At 38.3% G+C, this 16,014-nt stretch overlaps 1 protein-coding gene across 7 annotated transcripts in view; it reads left to right on the forward strand.

The window, feature by feature from the left end:
• The window catches only part of PXDNL (peroxidasin like), a 509,349-nt gene that overhangs the window by 244,506 nt on the left and 248,829 nt on the right, over nucleotides 1-16,014 (forward strand). For all 7 annotated transcript variants that reach the window (XM_064588349.1, XM_064588346.1, XM_064588351.1 and 4 more), the window contains exon 3: nucleotides 4,694-4,765. In XM_064588349.1, the coding sequence (XP_064444419.1) occupies nucleotides 4,694-4,765 (72 nt within the window). The remainder of the gene's footprint in view (nucleotides 1-4,693; nucleotides 4,766-16,014) is intronic.

The following is a 16,014-nucleotide window of genomic DNA, read 5'->3' on the forward strand; positions in this document are numbered from 1 at the left end:
AGAAGACAAAAGTATCACTGTCAACATAAGATTGTATAATGAAAACCCCCACATTCAACTGAAAGGAGAATATTTCTTTTAGATAGACAGTTTAGATAAGTGGAAAGACAAATCACATTCTTAGATAAAGTCACAATGGTAAAATTTAAATGTTAATTAAAGTATCCAAAGGACTTTTTTTTTTAAATTTGTATGCATGCTACTGAAGTGAGCACATTGAATTTGAAGAATTGTCCTAAAATACATGGGGGTGGGGGGTGGGGTGGAGGGGTGGGGTTGTGGCTGTGGAAATAACCATTAAAATAGTAAAAAAGAAGAGAGATAGAAATACCCTATATAGAAAATAAAACAGAAAACAGCAATATTTGAAATATTTCCATTGTAATTTGTCTAGAAATAGACCCAGTGCATGTCAGAGATATGTATATGATTATACATTGCAAATCATAGAGGAAATATAACTATGTCAGCCAATAATAATGACAGTACATAAGTAATTTGGAAAAAATAAAAAAATAATTCCAGATAAGTCAAATATTTAAGCATTAAAGTAAAACCACAATAGCTTAAGGAAAAATAAGCTTTTAATGTAATTTTAGATTCAGGAAAGCCTAAGCAGGATACAAAATCCCAAAGCTATGAAAGAAACTTAACCGACTGAGCCACCCAGGTGTCCCTATTTAGTTAATTTACAGAAAAAGAAACAAATGGCCATCACTATAAATTTTCAAATATCTGTATCTTTCTTTTACTTCAGAACATTTAAATTTTGAAATCTTAAAATTTCAAAAGATAGAGAGGGCAGTTCATTTATTGGATCTGTGAAAGAATTTGTCACTCACAGAGAGATTTCACATGTAAATCTGCCTTTTCCTTTGAGAAATATGCATGAAAAAGAGTTGATACATGCAATTGAAGAACTGTGTTCTTTAAATCTGCCTGATTTTTTTCTTCCTTTCCTTTCCCACACCTTGCCTTTTTTATTTTGTTTTCTTTGTTTCTTTGTTTGTTTTGAACTGCAAATGATTTATGTGGTGCTTATAATATTTTTGTGGTATTAGTGGTGGCAAATTTTCAAAAAATAGTCATTACTGACTTTGGCCAAGAATCTCTTACTTGGTAACTATGCAGATAACTCAGGTATCAAGGTTTATGGTTATTGAAAGTTTTAGATTACCTACTTTATTTTTATTATTATAATTTTTTAAGGATTTTATTTATTTGACAGAGACACAGCGAGAGAGGGAACACAAGCAGGGGGAGTGGGAGAGGGAGAAGCAGGCTTCCCGTGGAGCAGGGAGCCTGATGCAGGGCTCGAGGCCGGGCTTGATCCCAGGACCCTGGGACCATGACCTGAGCCGAAGGCAGACGCTTAACGACTGAGCCACCCAGGCACCCCTAGAGTACTTACTTTAGTAAGCATGGAAATGAAGTGCACAATCCTGCCATGTTAAGTGTAGCAGAACCACATTTCTGGAGAGTGTCCAAATGAAAAGTAAACATAATTATAAAGCAGGAGCAGATTAACATTATTACCACTTACAAAACACCCCAAACTATCTTATTTGTATTTAAATGTAGATATAATAATTCACTTTCAGAGTAACTCTTGACATTATCTTGAATGGAAATTTTGACAGAGGAGAAAGCTCTATTTTGCTTCTCTCCACTTTGATGAATCCATAACCATGCAAAAAGCTTTTATCTTTCCTAATAGCCGCCAATTGCTTTTTAACAAAATATTTCCACCCACGCAGTACACATTTGTATGTATATCAAATATACAAGTATGTGTGTGCATCCTGTGTGTAAGATACTGTTTCAGCAATGCAAGATGCAATTAACACAAGCCCGTTGATCTATTGCTGGTTTTTCTTCTCCAAGGTTTTGATCATCAGGATCGCAGATCTCCTGTTTTCAGGAGTTATTTCATTTCCCCAATAAAAGTATAACATTTTTCAAGTGAGCTTGGTTTGCTTCTTTTTTTTCCCCTCCTTGGCATCATAGGCAATATTAGGATATAGAATATAACCACACAGTTCCTCAAGCTTGTACTGACTTTTTGTGAAAGGATGTTAGATACTGCTTTATGCCCTGAATGTCAGTAGAATCAGTCATAAATTTTGAATACATCTCCTTTATGAAAAGTAAAACAAAAAATAATATATATGACAGTCTTTATAATCACTTAACCAAAACATTGTTAGGAAAATATTCCATTCATTAAAATTCTAACAAAGATATTTTGATGGAAAACATAATGTTTTGAATAAACCTTAACAAGATATATGTACTTGTGATTGGAAAACACATTCAACTGTGAATCACTGTAATGGGTTTGTTTCTCGTCAACAATAAAAACATTTCCAAGAAAACCTATGAGTTAAATTGCTTGATCTCATACGTTAGATTATTAACTTTCATATTGAATTATAATGTTCAAGAAATAAAAACAATTTCAGTGCAATTTTAGAAGTTTAATTTTTTTATTTTCACCAAAATTTAGATAACTATGTAAGAATATGCAGAAACATAGGCACTGAGCACATTTTATATGCCAAAGAAAGATGAATTATGATGAATAGTATCTTTTCCTTTTTCAGTTCTGGTACTGAAAGAGAATGAGCACTAATGACCAAAGGCATCCTTTGTGTTAAATGGATCAGCTCCTTTCCTAGGCACCATCCTTCGGACAATTAAGAAAATAGTCAAACAGTTTCCCATATTCTATGGTTCAGATGAGATTGAGACTGTATATACATATCATGTAACACACATACAAACATATCACATAGAAGTTGCACAAATCACACACGTGTGTAGTATATGTATATACATATGTATGCACATACATGTACACGTATACACATTCAAATATGCATCTACGTGTACACATGTGCATTATATCTATGTGCACACATATGCATATAAATATATGTATGTGTGCATACATACATATACTTTTTTATATGTGGTGGTGCATGTATTTAATAAAATGTGGGGTAGAATAGTCATTCTTCAAATAACAATAGATGTATAGTGGTAGTTTGAGCATCTAAAGCAAGTGTTGTATTGGATTTTGAATATTTGATTAAGAATGTACAAAGAGAGGGGCGCCTGGGTGGCTCAGTTGGTTAAGCGACTGCCTTCGGCTCAGGTCATGATCCTGGAGTCCCAGGATTGAGTCCCGCATCTGGCTCCCTGCTCGGCAGGGAGTCTGCTTCTCCCTCTGACCTTCCCCCCTCTCATGCTCTCTCTCTATCTCATTGTCTCTCAAATGAATAAATAAAATCTTAAAAAAAAAAAAGAATGTACAAAGAGAGTAACTGAATAAATTTTCTCAGGACAATGTTTGTGACTGGTATTAACTAGATATTAACTAAGTGTGTTGCTTTTAGTTAGCTTAAAAAATTTCTTGAACACATGGTAGACTATAAAGTTGATGGGATCATTGACTGAAGCTAAGAATTATCCATAAAAATGGACATTATCTCTGTTTGGCCTCAGCTCTAATGCATACTGTAGATTGATTGTTCTGCCTCCCTGATAGCCAGAACACTAGGCGTAAATGGCAAGGAGTGGCTTTGGTACCATAAGTGGGGTGTTGGGTAGTGCCTTCAAATGCTATTTGGGGAATTAATTGTGTGAATGAAACTTTAGAGGTGAGACATGTCTGAATAGGGTCTCTGGGCTGTCTCTGTGAGTATAATGAGTAAAATAATCACCTGCTCCACTGGCCGAAACACTTGTTTCCCTAATAAGTCATACAAAAAAAAAAAAAAAAAAGCACAAAACAAATATTTTATAATACACTAAAAGTGAATCCTCTAGCATTTTACTCTGGCAGTAGATTTTAGAAACTTTGGAGTTTTTAAATGGTATAGGATATTCAGAAAAATGTGTGCCAATTCAATTAGTAGACATTCCCTGTACATTTAGACATGCCATAATAATTTAAATTTGAAAGAAATTTAAAGTGTATTTACTAGAGAAAAATTTATAATTTTTATTTGCCAGAGTGCTTTTTCTAAAATGTTCAAAGTTGAGGAGAGGTGATTTTTCTGTAACTTGTTTTACTATTCAAATCCAATTTATTTTTGCCACCTGTTATTTTCCCCTGGATTTTTTAGAAGTCAGTTTTGGACCATCTGATGGTACTATAATAAGAGCCTCACTTCCTATGGTGTAATTGACTCTCAGTTTGACCGTTCAACAAATACACAATGAGAGTCCACTGTTTGCCAAGAGCAGTGATATTTATTTTTCCAAGGAAAATGCTTAAGCCTGAGTGTATATAACTCTCCATCTGTTTATTTAGAAATATATTCCTGTGACTATGTTGATAATTTTCCTTTTAAATGGTAGGCTTCAGGAAAACAGGAATTTTATCCTAGGGTTTGTAGTCCTCTTTTAGGGGTATTTTAGGGTAATTTAATAAATATAAATTTTAGGGTAATTTAATAAATATAAATTTTAGGGTAATTTAATAAATATAAATTATTTTTGAAGTCTTTTGTGACAAACTAACATTTTAATATAGCTTTGTTGAATAGAAAATTTTAAATTTGTAAATTTAGTGAACATATCTGTAAATGTTTTTCAACTCTGTAATCACTATTTCTAGTAGAATTATTGTAATATTTGCAGAATCTGTTTCTCATTCTGGAATTTGTGTTTGTTTTTGTTTTTCCAGTCTCCTGAACAACAACCAAATCAGACAGATTTCCAGACATGCTTTTGAAGGACTTGAAAATTTGCTTTATCTGTAAGTTGCAAGAAAGAACAACAATAACTTATGGTGTTGATAGATTATTTTTGCCTTTTTGTTTAACTAAAGTAATTCTTCATCTTCTTGAAAACTACTGTCAACCTTTACACAAAACACATTTGAACATTTCTAAGTGAAGTCAATTGTTGCTTTCAACAGATTATTCATCTAAGCATACTTGAATATTTATGCACATTTTTATTCCTTCATCTCTGCCACAAAAATTCTAAATTGGAGAAAAATAAAAACAAAATAGTTTGCCCAACTTTCACATTCAAATCTAATTAATCGATAATTGCAAAAATTGCACAGATCCAAGAGAAGCTTCTTATATCAACAACTCAGCCATCCAAGACCTTCTGAAGCCAGTGAACACACTGCAACTAGGAACTTTAATGAACCTGGATAAGAACCAAATTTTGGAAAAATTAGCTCACAAATATGATCATTGACATTTGAGGTGCTCTTTTGTTTATAACAAGTAAATGAGAATAAAGGTATTCTAAAGACTTTATTTATTTGAGAGAGAGAAAGAAAGTACAGAGAGTGAGCAAGCAGAGTGTGGGGGGGGGGTGGTGAGGGAAATGCAGGCCCCTCCTTGAGCCGGGAACCCGCTGTGGGGCTCGATCCCTGGACCTTGGGATCATGACCGGAACTAGAAGCAGATGCTTAACTAACTGAGCCACCCAGATGCCCTGAGAATAAAGGTATTTTAAATGAGTCCCTGTTTTGACTCAGAAACTAGTCCATGCTGGTAAGCAAGTTGGGAGGTCATGACTGATACACTTACGTGGAGGCTGAAGGAAGAAACTAGGACATTTGTCTAAGCACAGAGTGAATGCTGCAACTTTCCTTTTGAAGAACCTTCAAGAAGTAACTAACATTTTTACACAAATATGCCCATTTGTACTTCATTAAGTATTTTGTGTAAAAAGTTGGTTATTCTTTTAAGAGAAGATGCTATCCTGGCCCTTAGGCTCCCATTTCATTTCTACAATGATCACAGCATCTTTCTGAAGCACTGGAATTCATATTACACCTCAGCTCTGGAGCCTTACAGCCTTTTGTGTTCAACTGAGATACCCCAGCCTACCAGGCAAGACCTTCTACAGCTTTTTTTTTTTTTTTTTTTTTTTAATCACTCGGTCCTAAATTGCTGGTTCCTTCTTGGAATTGTTCCATTCTATTTGCTGTCCTAATTGTTGATGACCAACCTAACATGCTTAGCAGGTGCATGTCAGTTTTGATCTCCACGTGAGAAACATTACTAAGAGTGCTTCAAGCGTTCTTGACTGGTGGTGTGAGAAATCAGCTTCTCATAAATGAAGGAGCTCTACCCCCCCTGCATATCATCTCAGTCCTGTGGTTCTATGGTTCTTTGCTCATTGGTATGTAAGGAGTATCACCCTTACAGTAAAACAAGCAAATTAATAAAAAACATAAAACAAAAACTTTATAACTTTGTAAATAATAGCTTAGAAAAAACCTCATTACTACTGCAATATTCAGTGAAAGAATCTAGTAAAATGACAGTTATTAACAAGAAATTAATTTTGGATAAAATGAACATTCAACATTGCTGTGGCTTGGATCAATTACATGCACAAATGCACTATCTGCTGTGTGTAAGGAGCATTTTCTTCAGCCAGTTCACACACTACTCATTAAGTGAAAGTTACAAATCTTCTGTATTTAGGAAAGGGGAAGGATAATTATAAATGTTTCATTATGCAATAGGTTGTGAACACATTCATGTGACCACTGAAGTAAATCTTTCCATATTTTCAATAACATTGACAAGTAAGGATTACCTCTCAAATCAGAGAAGTTCATAGCAAAAGGAAGGTTATAGGCTACAAGACCTATTCATTTCAGACAGCACCTGTCTGGATGAGAAGAAAATGGAATTGTAAGGTTTAGAAGAAAATGTCAGGGTTTGAGGCAATCGAAGATGGCCTAACTCTGCCACTTTGTGTCAATAATACTTTAAGATTAAGCTGGCCATCCACTATCATTCTGCAAGCTGATCCAGAGAAAATGCTTGGAGCAGACATCCGCTCTTTGGGGATAAGATTCACAAATACCCTGAAATATGGTGGTATTCATTATTTAGGTGGTCTGTGGCAATGTTGGGATAGGCAATGGGGAAGGTGGTAGTATATGAAGATGAAGAGGCATGAGTAATGCCTATATATGTGTTTGGAGGATTAAGACACACATGCTTATAGGACAATAGGTTTTGTAAGATGGGCACATATAAGGTGTGGTGGTGTCAGAACAGAAGGAAGACCAATTCTGTCTCCCAGTATAATGGGCAATTTAGACTTCAAATAAGGGGGTGTTTAGGAATTATTGAATCATTGACCAATCATTGACCAAGCTAAGAACTGTCAACGTTGACATTGTCTCTGTTATGACATCAGCTATAAAGCATACTCTAGTTTTGTTGTCTTGCTCCACTTTGGCAAGAAAAATTAAACACAAGTTGAGGAAAATAATATGCAAAAAGCATCCACAGAGACAATTCTGAGTTTGAGATGGCGTGTGTTGGTTGGAGCAGTGAGTGGAGTAGGAAGGATAGAGTGAGCTGTAACTGGGAGCAAAGGAGTCAGACCGGAAAGGCCTTTGCACAGGAGACTAGATGGTGTTGTGTCAGGGAGAATTTGTAGGGGGAGGGTATGATCAGCTCTGTGGTTTGGGAAAGGCCAGTCTGGGAGAATGGACAGGTTTGCTTGAGGCAGAAACTCAGTGGTAGTAAGCTATGCCAAGGTATCCTGAACTGCCATGCATGATGACAGCCTGGACAGGAGTCTGCAGTGGGGTTGCAGAGCTGGCAAGGGACTCCTTCTTCTTCTTTCTCCTCCTCCTCCTCCTTCTTCTTCTTCTTTCTTCTTCTTTTAAAGATTTCATTTATTTATTTGAGAAAGAGAGAGCACACAAGCAGGGGAAGGGGCAGAGGAAGAGGGAAAAGCAGGCTCCCCGCTAAGCAGGGAGCCCAACACAGGGCTCAATCCCTGGATCCCAGGATCCTGAGTCTGAGCTGAAGGCAGACCCTTAACTGACTGAGCCACCCAGGGGAGGGATTCTTTAATGTAGTTTTGTTTAATGACTATGACAGATGAGTGGGATTCTCTGTCTGCTCTTCTCATAGAGAATCCCCATTCCTGTTTCAGTCTGTGCCACTAATACCCCAGCCTCCTTCCACTGTCCTGAGTCTTCCTTGGCCACTTTCATACTCATACTTTCCTTCCACATTCCCACTCCTCCACAAATCTAGTTTTTATTTTCTACCCCATCTGAATCTTTGGATGGGTCACTCATAGGATTTACTCTGTAATTTGACATTTAATTACACTTGGCATTTATTTCCACTTCTCTCCCTATGCGTATGTGTGTTGAAGTCTCCATGGCCACATACTTGAGAATCAGGGTCTTGCTTGTATTTCTGTCCAGTTCATATGAATTTTCAGACACAATTCTATGCTTCCCCAAACTTGCGTGCTCCTCCAGCACACATCTGTTTCCTTTTCAGTAAATAGCACCCGTATTCTCAAGCTGCTTGGCATCATGCTTAGGTTCTTTCTTTTTCATATGCTACTTCGGCACACTCTGTTCATTCCAATCCTAAAAACATTTCTAATTTGGTCACTTTCTCCATCTCTCCTGCACCCATCCTAGTGTAAGCAGTCATTATTTTCCTGCTTCACATTTCATTTTAATAAAAGTGACAAACCCTATTTTGGCCTGTAAGTCCTAGCATGGTTTTTGATCCATCCATACATGTAAATCCATCTCATGTCTTTTTTCCTTTGCTTTTTTTTTTTTAGATTTTATTTATTTTTTTGACAGAGAGAGACATAGGGAGAGTGGGAACACAAGCAGGGGGAGTAGGAGAGGGAGAAGCAGGCTGCCCGCAGAGCAGGGAGCCCGATGTGGGACTCGATCCCAGGACCCTGGGATCATGACCTGAGCCGAAGGCAGACGCTTAACGACTGAGCCACCGAGGCGCCCTTCTCCTTTGCTTTTTATATTTGATCCATTGTTCTTTTATTTCTCCAAACACAGTAAGTGCTCCACCCCCACCTCCCGTGGGCTGTCACATGCTGCTTGTTGGTTTTTCCTTGGTGATCTTCTTCTGTCTTGTCTCAGCTTTAATGTCATCTCCCTAGGACTCGTTCTATCTAGGTCAATTAACCCTCACCTCCTTTTTTCTCTATCAGGGTGCCCTGTTTATTTCATTTATCATGTCTACCATAACAGTTAATGTTTTTCCCCTTATTTTTTTAAACTTATTTTCTGACTTCCCACTGGATTCTGTGAAGGAAAATGGCCATACTCCCTTAATTTACCACATATCCCATCATCTAGAACATAGGAAGTAAGTACTCATTAAAAACATGTTGACTAAATAGGAGAACATAAGGTGGTCAATAAATGCTTGATATTTGACTGATTAATACTTTTAGTTATGCTGAGTTCATTATTTCTTGAAAAGGGAGATAACACCATTAAATGTGTTAGCTTTTTCAGAAATGTATACCAGTTATTTATATTGTGTCTTTTCCCAAGGATTTCAAGTGTTTATATTACATAAAGTAGTTCTAGTGCATGTATATTCATTCAGGAGGCTAATTTTTATTAGACCAGATATACTACAGAATTGCAGTTTTGCCCTGCCAACACAAAGGAGGGCACATTATTTTTCCCTAAAACAAAAGCATTTCTGAACTCTTCTGAAATTCTAATGTGTTTTGGTCCAAAACATATCATTGATTCCCTTGGGCCAAAACAAATTGAATATCTCAGGACAAATTTTGCCTTCAGAGTCACAAGAAAAACTACGACAGTTTGAAGATATCTTTGGAAACTAGTTCATTTAAGGTTAGCTGAATTTTGGACCTAGATGTATTGAAAAACTGAGAGCAAAACCTTTTTCTTTAGGTTAACAGACCAGCAACTGTTACGAAGAGCTTCTCTGGTATTCATTATTCTTAACCAAGTTAGAATTAATCTAATGATAAACTCCAAAATAAAATTTTATTTATTCAGATACATCTTGGCATCTGCAAAGTGATACTGATCTCATTACTGATGAGCATTAACAATTAAAAAAATTATCGGGGTGCCTGGGTGGCTCAGTTGGTTAAGCGTCTGCCTTCGGCTCAGGTCATGATCCCAGGTTCCTGGGATCGAGCCCCGCATCGGGCTCCCTGCTCGACGGGGAGTCTGCTTCTCCCTCTGCTCCTCACCCCGCTCTCATGCTCTCTCTCACTCTCTCTCTCAAATAAACAAAATCTTAAAAAAAAAATTATCCATACAGTAAGAACTGTTGCCTATCTGCTCGTGTTTGAGATACACTGAGTATCATTTGGTAGTATTTATAGCGGAAATTTATTTCACATTAAAATCCATAATTTTGTTTCTGGGTTTGGTTCCCAAAGTTTCTTCTCTGAATTATAACTTTCTGCCCCTAGCCCATCTCTTGTCATCATTGTCCTCATGAACTCCTATTTCTGAATTCTACTCCCTCTGCACAGACTCAACTTCTTTAGATCTTTGGCTGAGTATGTCATTTGCAATTGTATACTCAGCATTGGCCTTTTCCATCTCTCTCTAGTCTCTGAATTTATTTGGAGTCTATCACATTCCTTTTGCAACCTGTAGATAAAAAGATATTCTTGTGGGAATATTGGGCAATTTACAAATGTTGAGTTCTTGAGCAAGTGAGTGCTGTTGAAGAATCTCACCTTTAATACTGTGAACTTGAAGGACACAACTCTCACCATTTCTGGCTTCTCTGTTAATACTCCCTGAGCATTAATGACAATATAACAAAATAAATGAAATTTCCATAGGGTTTCTTATTCACTGTATCAGTTAGCTTTTGCTGTGTACCAAGTTACTTTAGAACTTAGTGACTTAAAATAATAGAGAATTACTATTTCTCATGATTGACTTATGGGTTGAGTGGACAGATCTTCTGGTCTAGGCTGACTCAGCTGAGGCTGGAAGCTATAGGATGGCTTTACTTACATATCTGGCAATTGCCCAGTGTCAGCTGGGATGGCTTTCTCTTCCATGTGGTCTCTTTCTCTAGCCAGCTAGACTGTGCTTGTTTACGGTGATCTTATCCCTAGTGCCATCAGAGATGAGATTTCATGCCCTTTTTTTGTCATATTTGTTAGCATTTCATTTCCCAAGTCAAACCACATGGTCAAGATCTGATTCAAGCACTGGAGAAATGGATTCCACCTCTTGAAGGGCAAAGCAGCAGAATCATCTGGCAAAAGGGTATGAATCCAGGGATGGGGAGAAACTTGCGGCCATTTCTGCAATCCATCACATTGACACTGGGCTTCCAAGAGTGAGGCCCAAGTTGCAATCACAATCAGACATATCCAGGTTTAGTCACCAGGGTAGACTTATGCAATGGGTACTGTGTTCACAAAGGGAGAAGAGGTCATATCTACTTGGGAGACATAGGTCTGGGAGCAGGTTAGACTTGATGGAAGGAACAGTGCTTTAGCTTAATCTTGAAGGGAAGATTTGTGAGAAAAGTCAAGACATGGTCTAGTATATTTGGGAAATGGCAACTATCTTTTAATGATTAGATTGTAGGGCCCAAATAGAGTATGATGAGAGATAAGGTTGGCAAGTTTGACAAAGGCCAAATAATGGGGAAGGGGAGGTTTGTATACCAAGCTCTCTGTCTCTACTTGTTTACCTCTTACTTACTTCTACTCACTCCAAACCAGCCTTTGTTCCTACCACACTACTAGAAATTCTCTGACAAAGGCCATTCATGTTGTTAAACATATTGGAAATATTCCATTGTATGCTATATTTAATTATATCTAGTGGTTTCCTTTTGTTGACTACTCATACTCTTGAAAATATCTTTGGTGTTAGTGACAACTCTCATGTTCCTGGTCTTCCCTTCACTGTTCTTTCTGCTCTGTCTCAGACTCCACCTAGAGCTCTGTCCCAGGCTCTGTTTTTTTTTCATACTATGGTTGAACATACCTGCTTCCATTGTATCAGTTATTATCTAGATGCCCTGGCTCACAAATCTCTATTTTGAGCCTAAATTGTCTTATGTTTTCAAATACACACACACACACACACACACACACACTTGACATGTCCCATAGGAGCTTCATACTCAACATGATTTAAACTTAATTAAATTATCTTTCTCCCTTCAAACTTGCTACTTATTTTCCCTTCAAACATGCTTCTTATTTTGGGAAATGATGACAGACTCATACAATCCTCTGAACTAAATATCCATGCATCATACTGGCCTCCTCCCAATTCCTCTCCCACTATATCTAGTTAGTTGTCAAGTTCTGTCTATTCTGCTTTAGCAGTTTGTATCTTCCTTCCTGTCTATGCCCACCATGATGACTTATATTTAATCTTTGTTACTCATAACCCTGACTATGAGAAAACCTCATTTCTCTGTTCAAGCTTTTCCTCTTCTGTCTCTGAGGGACAACCTGTCATCTTTTTTTAAAACAAAGTCTCAATCACACCATTCTTCTAAGGGTCCTTCAGTGGCTCCCCATTGCTGTTTGGATGAAGTAAAATGGAATTAACACCATATACAAGACTTGACTTCACTTACATCTTCAGCTTTCTTGATGATCACCTCCTCAAACCCTGTGCTCTGAAGTTCCTGATGTGTAGTATTTGATGGTCTCCTGACTAAGTGTTTTTAGGTCATCTCTGAGTTACTGGATTATACTGGTATTGTGTCTTCCTGGGATTCCTTCCTGCTCCCTGACTCTGATACTGAGATCACATCACAGATCTATTATTTATTATCACCTACTATGTGTGTGTGAGCAGTACACAATATCACTAGTCTGTGCAACAAGCCTGTATGGTTTTATGACTGGAAAAATGGACAAAGTAATTAATTTTATCAGGGACACAATTGTGGTAATTCTATGCCTTATGAAGAATAAAAGGGGAAAGAGGAGGGGAACAAGGAATTTGTGGTAGGGGTAGAGAGTGTGGCAGCTTTGCACTTTTGGGTGGTGTCTACATATCATGCAGTACCATGCATACCTAGGCCTGAGTTTCCTCTTTCAACCAACTGATCTTAGGAAACTCCCCATGAGGCTATAGCTGCAGGCTGGGAGAGAGAGAGTGGTGTAGCAGGAATAGGGCCATGGGCTTTTAGGGAACTTCCTTATGTCCTTTGTTTTTGGCTTTAGGGCCTGCTTGGGTCTGATCATGTATATACTACCTCTGTTCAAGGATGAAGTGTTGCTGTGCACATCCAACTTTAGGGCTTGGTGGGTCAGATAACACCCAGCTCATGATGGACAGCTTAGTTCACTGAGCTTTGTTTTTTTTTTTGTTTCCAGCTTGTTTGTAATTGCTTACTGAAACATTTTTATGACTCTTAAAATCTCTATCACAGAATTCTAACCTCACTGTTTTCTTGTTGTAGGCATTTGTATTAGTCAGCTAAGGCTACCATAACAAAGAAGCACAGACTGGGTGGCTTAAGCAGAAGAAATTTATGTTCTCAGAGTTCTGGAGGCCAGAAGTCCAAGATCAAGGGATTGGCAGGGTTGCTTCTTTTAAGGTTCCCTCTCCTTGGCATGTAGATGACCATCACCTCTCTATCTTGCGGTGGTCTTCCCTCTGTGTCCTAATCTCTTCTTATAAGGATGCCAGTTGTGTTGGATTAGGGACTACTCTAATGACCTCATTTACCTTAATTACCTCTTTATAGAGACTTATCTTCAAATATAGTCACATTTTGAGGTATTAAAAAGGTGATGCTCCAACTTATGAATCAAGGGTGGGGGTGGGGCACACTTTCATCCATAACAGCATTTATTTATTATCTTTTTTCTTAAGTTTGAGATCTCTCTGGTTCTCATTATGGTGAGTAGTTTTTGGTTAAAACCTGGACCTTTTTGGGTATTATGTTATGAGACTCTGAATCTTATTTACATCTGCTTTAGCTGACTTCTTTGGGAAGGGGCTGACTTTTTACTGTCAGGTGGAGATAGAAGCCCAGGTTCCCCAGTTGGCCTCCATGGATATCCATGTGGTAGTGGGACTCCTTGTTGCTTCTAGGCAGAGTTGGGAGTTCTGGTTTTCCACTAGGCCCCCACTGATATGTTCTGTACTGGGAGGAGTGTAAATACTTCATTATTGCTCTCCACATGACCTGCACTGACACCAAGTAGAGAGGGTGGCTTCATGGTGGTAAAATTACTGACTGTTCACTAGGCCTCCCCTGATGCCACCCCAGTGGGGAGCAAAAGGGGCTGCTCTTTATTGCTAGTTTGTGATGGAGGTCACAAACTTAGAGGTCCTTGGGGTGGGTTTCCTTATTTTCACTGTTTGGAGATGAATGTCCTAGCTCCTCTAAGAATACTACTACGGGAGTGTTAAGTGCCTCATTAGAGCCTCACAGGGGTGGAGATCTAGCTCCTCAGTTGGCTTTTGCTGGCATGGGTGCTGATGGGGACACAGATTTTCTGTGGTATTTGGCTGGAGTAGAGTGGTTCTTTCCCAAAAGTTTTCTGTCTTGTTAGACTTCCCTATTCCCTCATTTATTGTGAGTTTTTATTGTCTGCATTCCTTGACATTTCCTGGTTTTTGGCTGTTCATCTTCACATCTGAATGACTGAGCAAAAAGAAAACCCAGAGACTGATTGTTATGCTCTTCCTTGAGTCCTGAGATTCTTAGCAAATTTGCCTTCTTTCTACCTTTCAGAGTCTTTTTATGTTTGTCTTATTTGTAACATCTAGGTTTTTAAATTGTGCTTAGCGAGAAAACTATGAAAAAGGATTTCTACTTCACCTTTTCAGAGACAGAAATCTTTATAAACACTTTGTGTCTTTTCAGTATATATACTTTTTGTTTTCCTTTGAAAGTTTAACCCATGTGTCCCTGAAAGTCCCCTCTCTGGCCCAAACTATCTGTAATCCTGCCCCTGTCATTGGGAGCTTCTACTTCAGATCACCTAAACATGTGCTCTTCCCTCCCTGTGCACCTTGTGCCCTTTGGCCTTCCTGACTTCTAAGTCTGTGTGTTCAGGGGAAGCCCCAGTCCAGCAGGCCATCTTCCCAAAGCTGGGAGTTCTTCACACACTGCACTCAAGGTGCCTGGGTTGGGGGTTAGGGGGGTTAGTTTGAGTCAGACCCCTGTGGATCTCTGCTGGAAAGAGGCTCAGGGCCTCTGTGGGAGTAGGGTCTCCCAGCAATCTCTCATCAGCAGGCTTCCTGGCCCTCCCCAGAATCAAGTGTAAGGAGTTCCATGACATCTGGCTTCAGTGGAACAGGGAATATGTTTTGGAGTAGGGTGGACCTTGGTATCACTATGAGTCCCCTCAGAGGTCCCCACTGGGGGCCAGTCTATCCCCCAAGTCCCAACTCAGGGACCCATCCCAGGGTACCTGGATTCTGAGTCCCAGTGGCCTACACAAGTGCACTTTCTCCCACCATCTTCCTCCCCAGGCATCAGGCCCTCAGGGCCTATTGGATAGGACATGCCATTGCCCACCAGTACATGTTAGGACAGATTTTCTCCACACTGTGCCTTTGAAGTGGAAGTTTGAATGCTGGTTACCATTAGACCCCATTTGTGGGAGTAAGGGCTAGTATGTTGTTTTGGGGTTTTTTTTGACACACACAAAAAGAAATAACTAATAATCACAATTCTCCAATATATGATAAAATTTCTTTGTTTTTATTGTGGTAACATATAAATAACATAAAATTTACCATTTTAATCATTTTTAAGTGTATGATTCAGTGGCATTAGGTATATATGCACATACATATACATATATACAATGTTGTGCAATCATAAGTATTTTTCCATTTCTGGAACTTTTTCATCATCCCAAATAGAAACTGTACCCATTAAACAAAAACTTCCCATTTTTCCCTCTCCTCAGGCCCTGGTAATCTTTATTCTATTTTATGTCTCCATAAATTGGCCTATTCTAAGTACCTCATATAAATGGAATAACTCAATATTTAGATTTTGTGCCTGGCTTATTTCACTTAGCATGATGTTTTCAAGTTTCATCCATGTTGTAGCATGTATCAGAATTCCATTAATTTTTAAAGGCTCAATAATATTCCATTGTATGGGTATGCCACATTTTGTTTAACTATTATCTGTTGGGAATTTGGATTGTTTCCACCTTTTGGCTATTGTGAATAATGCTACTGTGAGCATTACTATAAATGTACCTGCCTGAGTTCTT

This window comes from Mirounga angustirostris, unplaced genomic scaffold (assembly GCF_029215605.1).
Source record: "Mirounga angustirostris isolate CCGP_5_RB_7025 unplaced genomic scaffold, mMirAng1.0.hap1 SCAF_4, whole genome shotgun sequence".
Lineage (NCBI taxonomy): Eukaryota > Metazoa > Chordata > Mammalia > Carnivora > Phocidae > Mirounga > Mirounga angustirostris.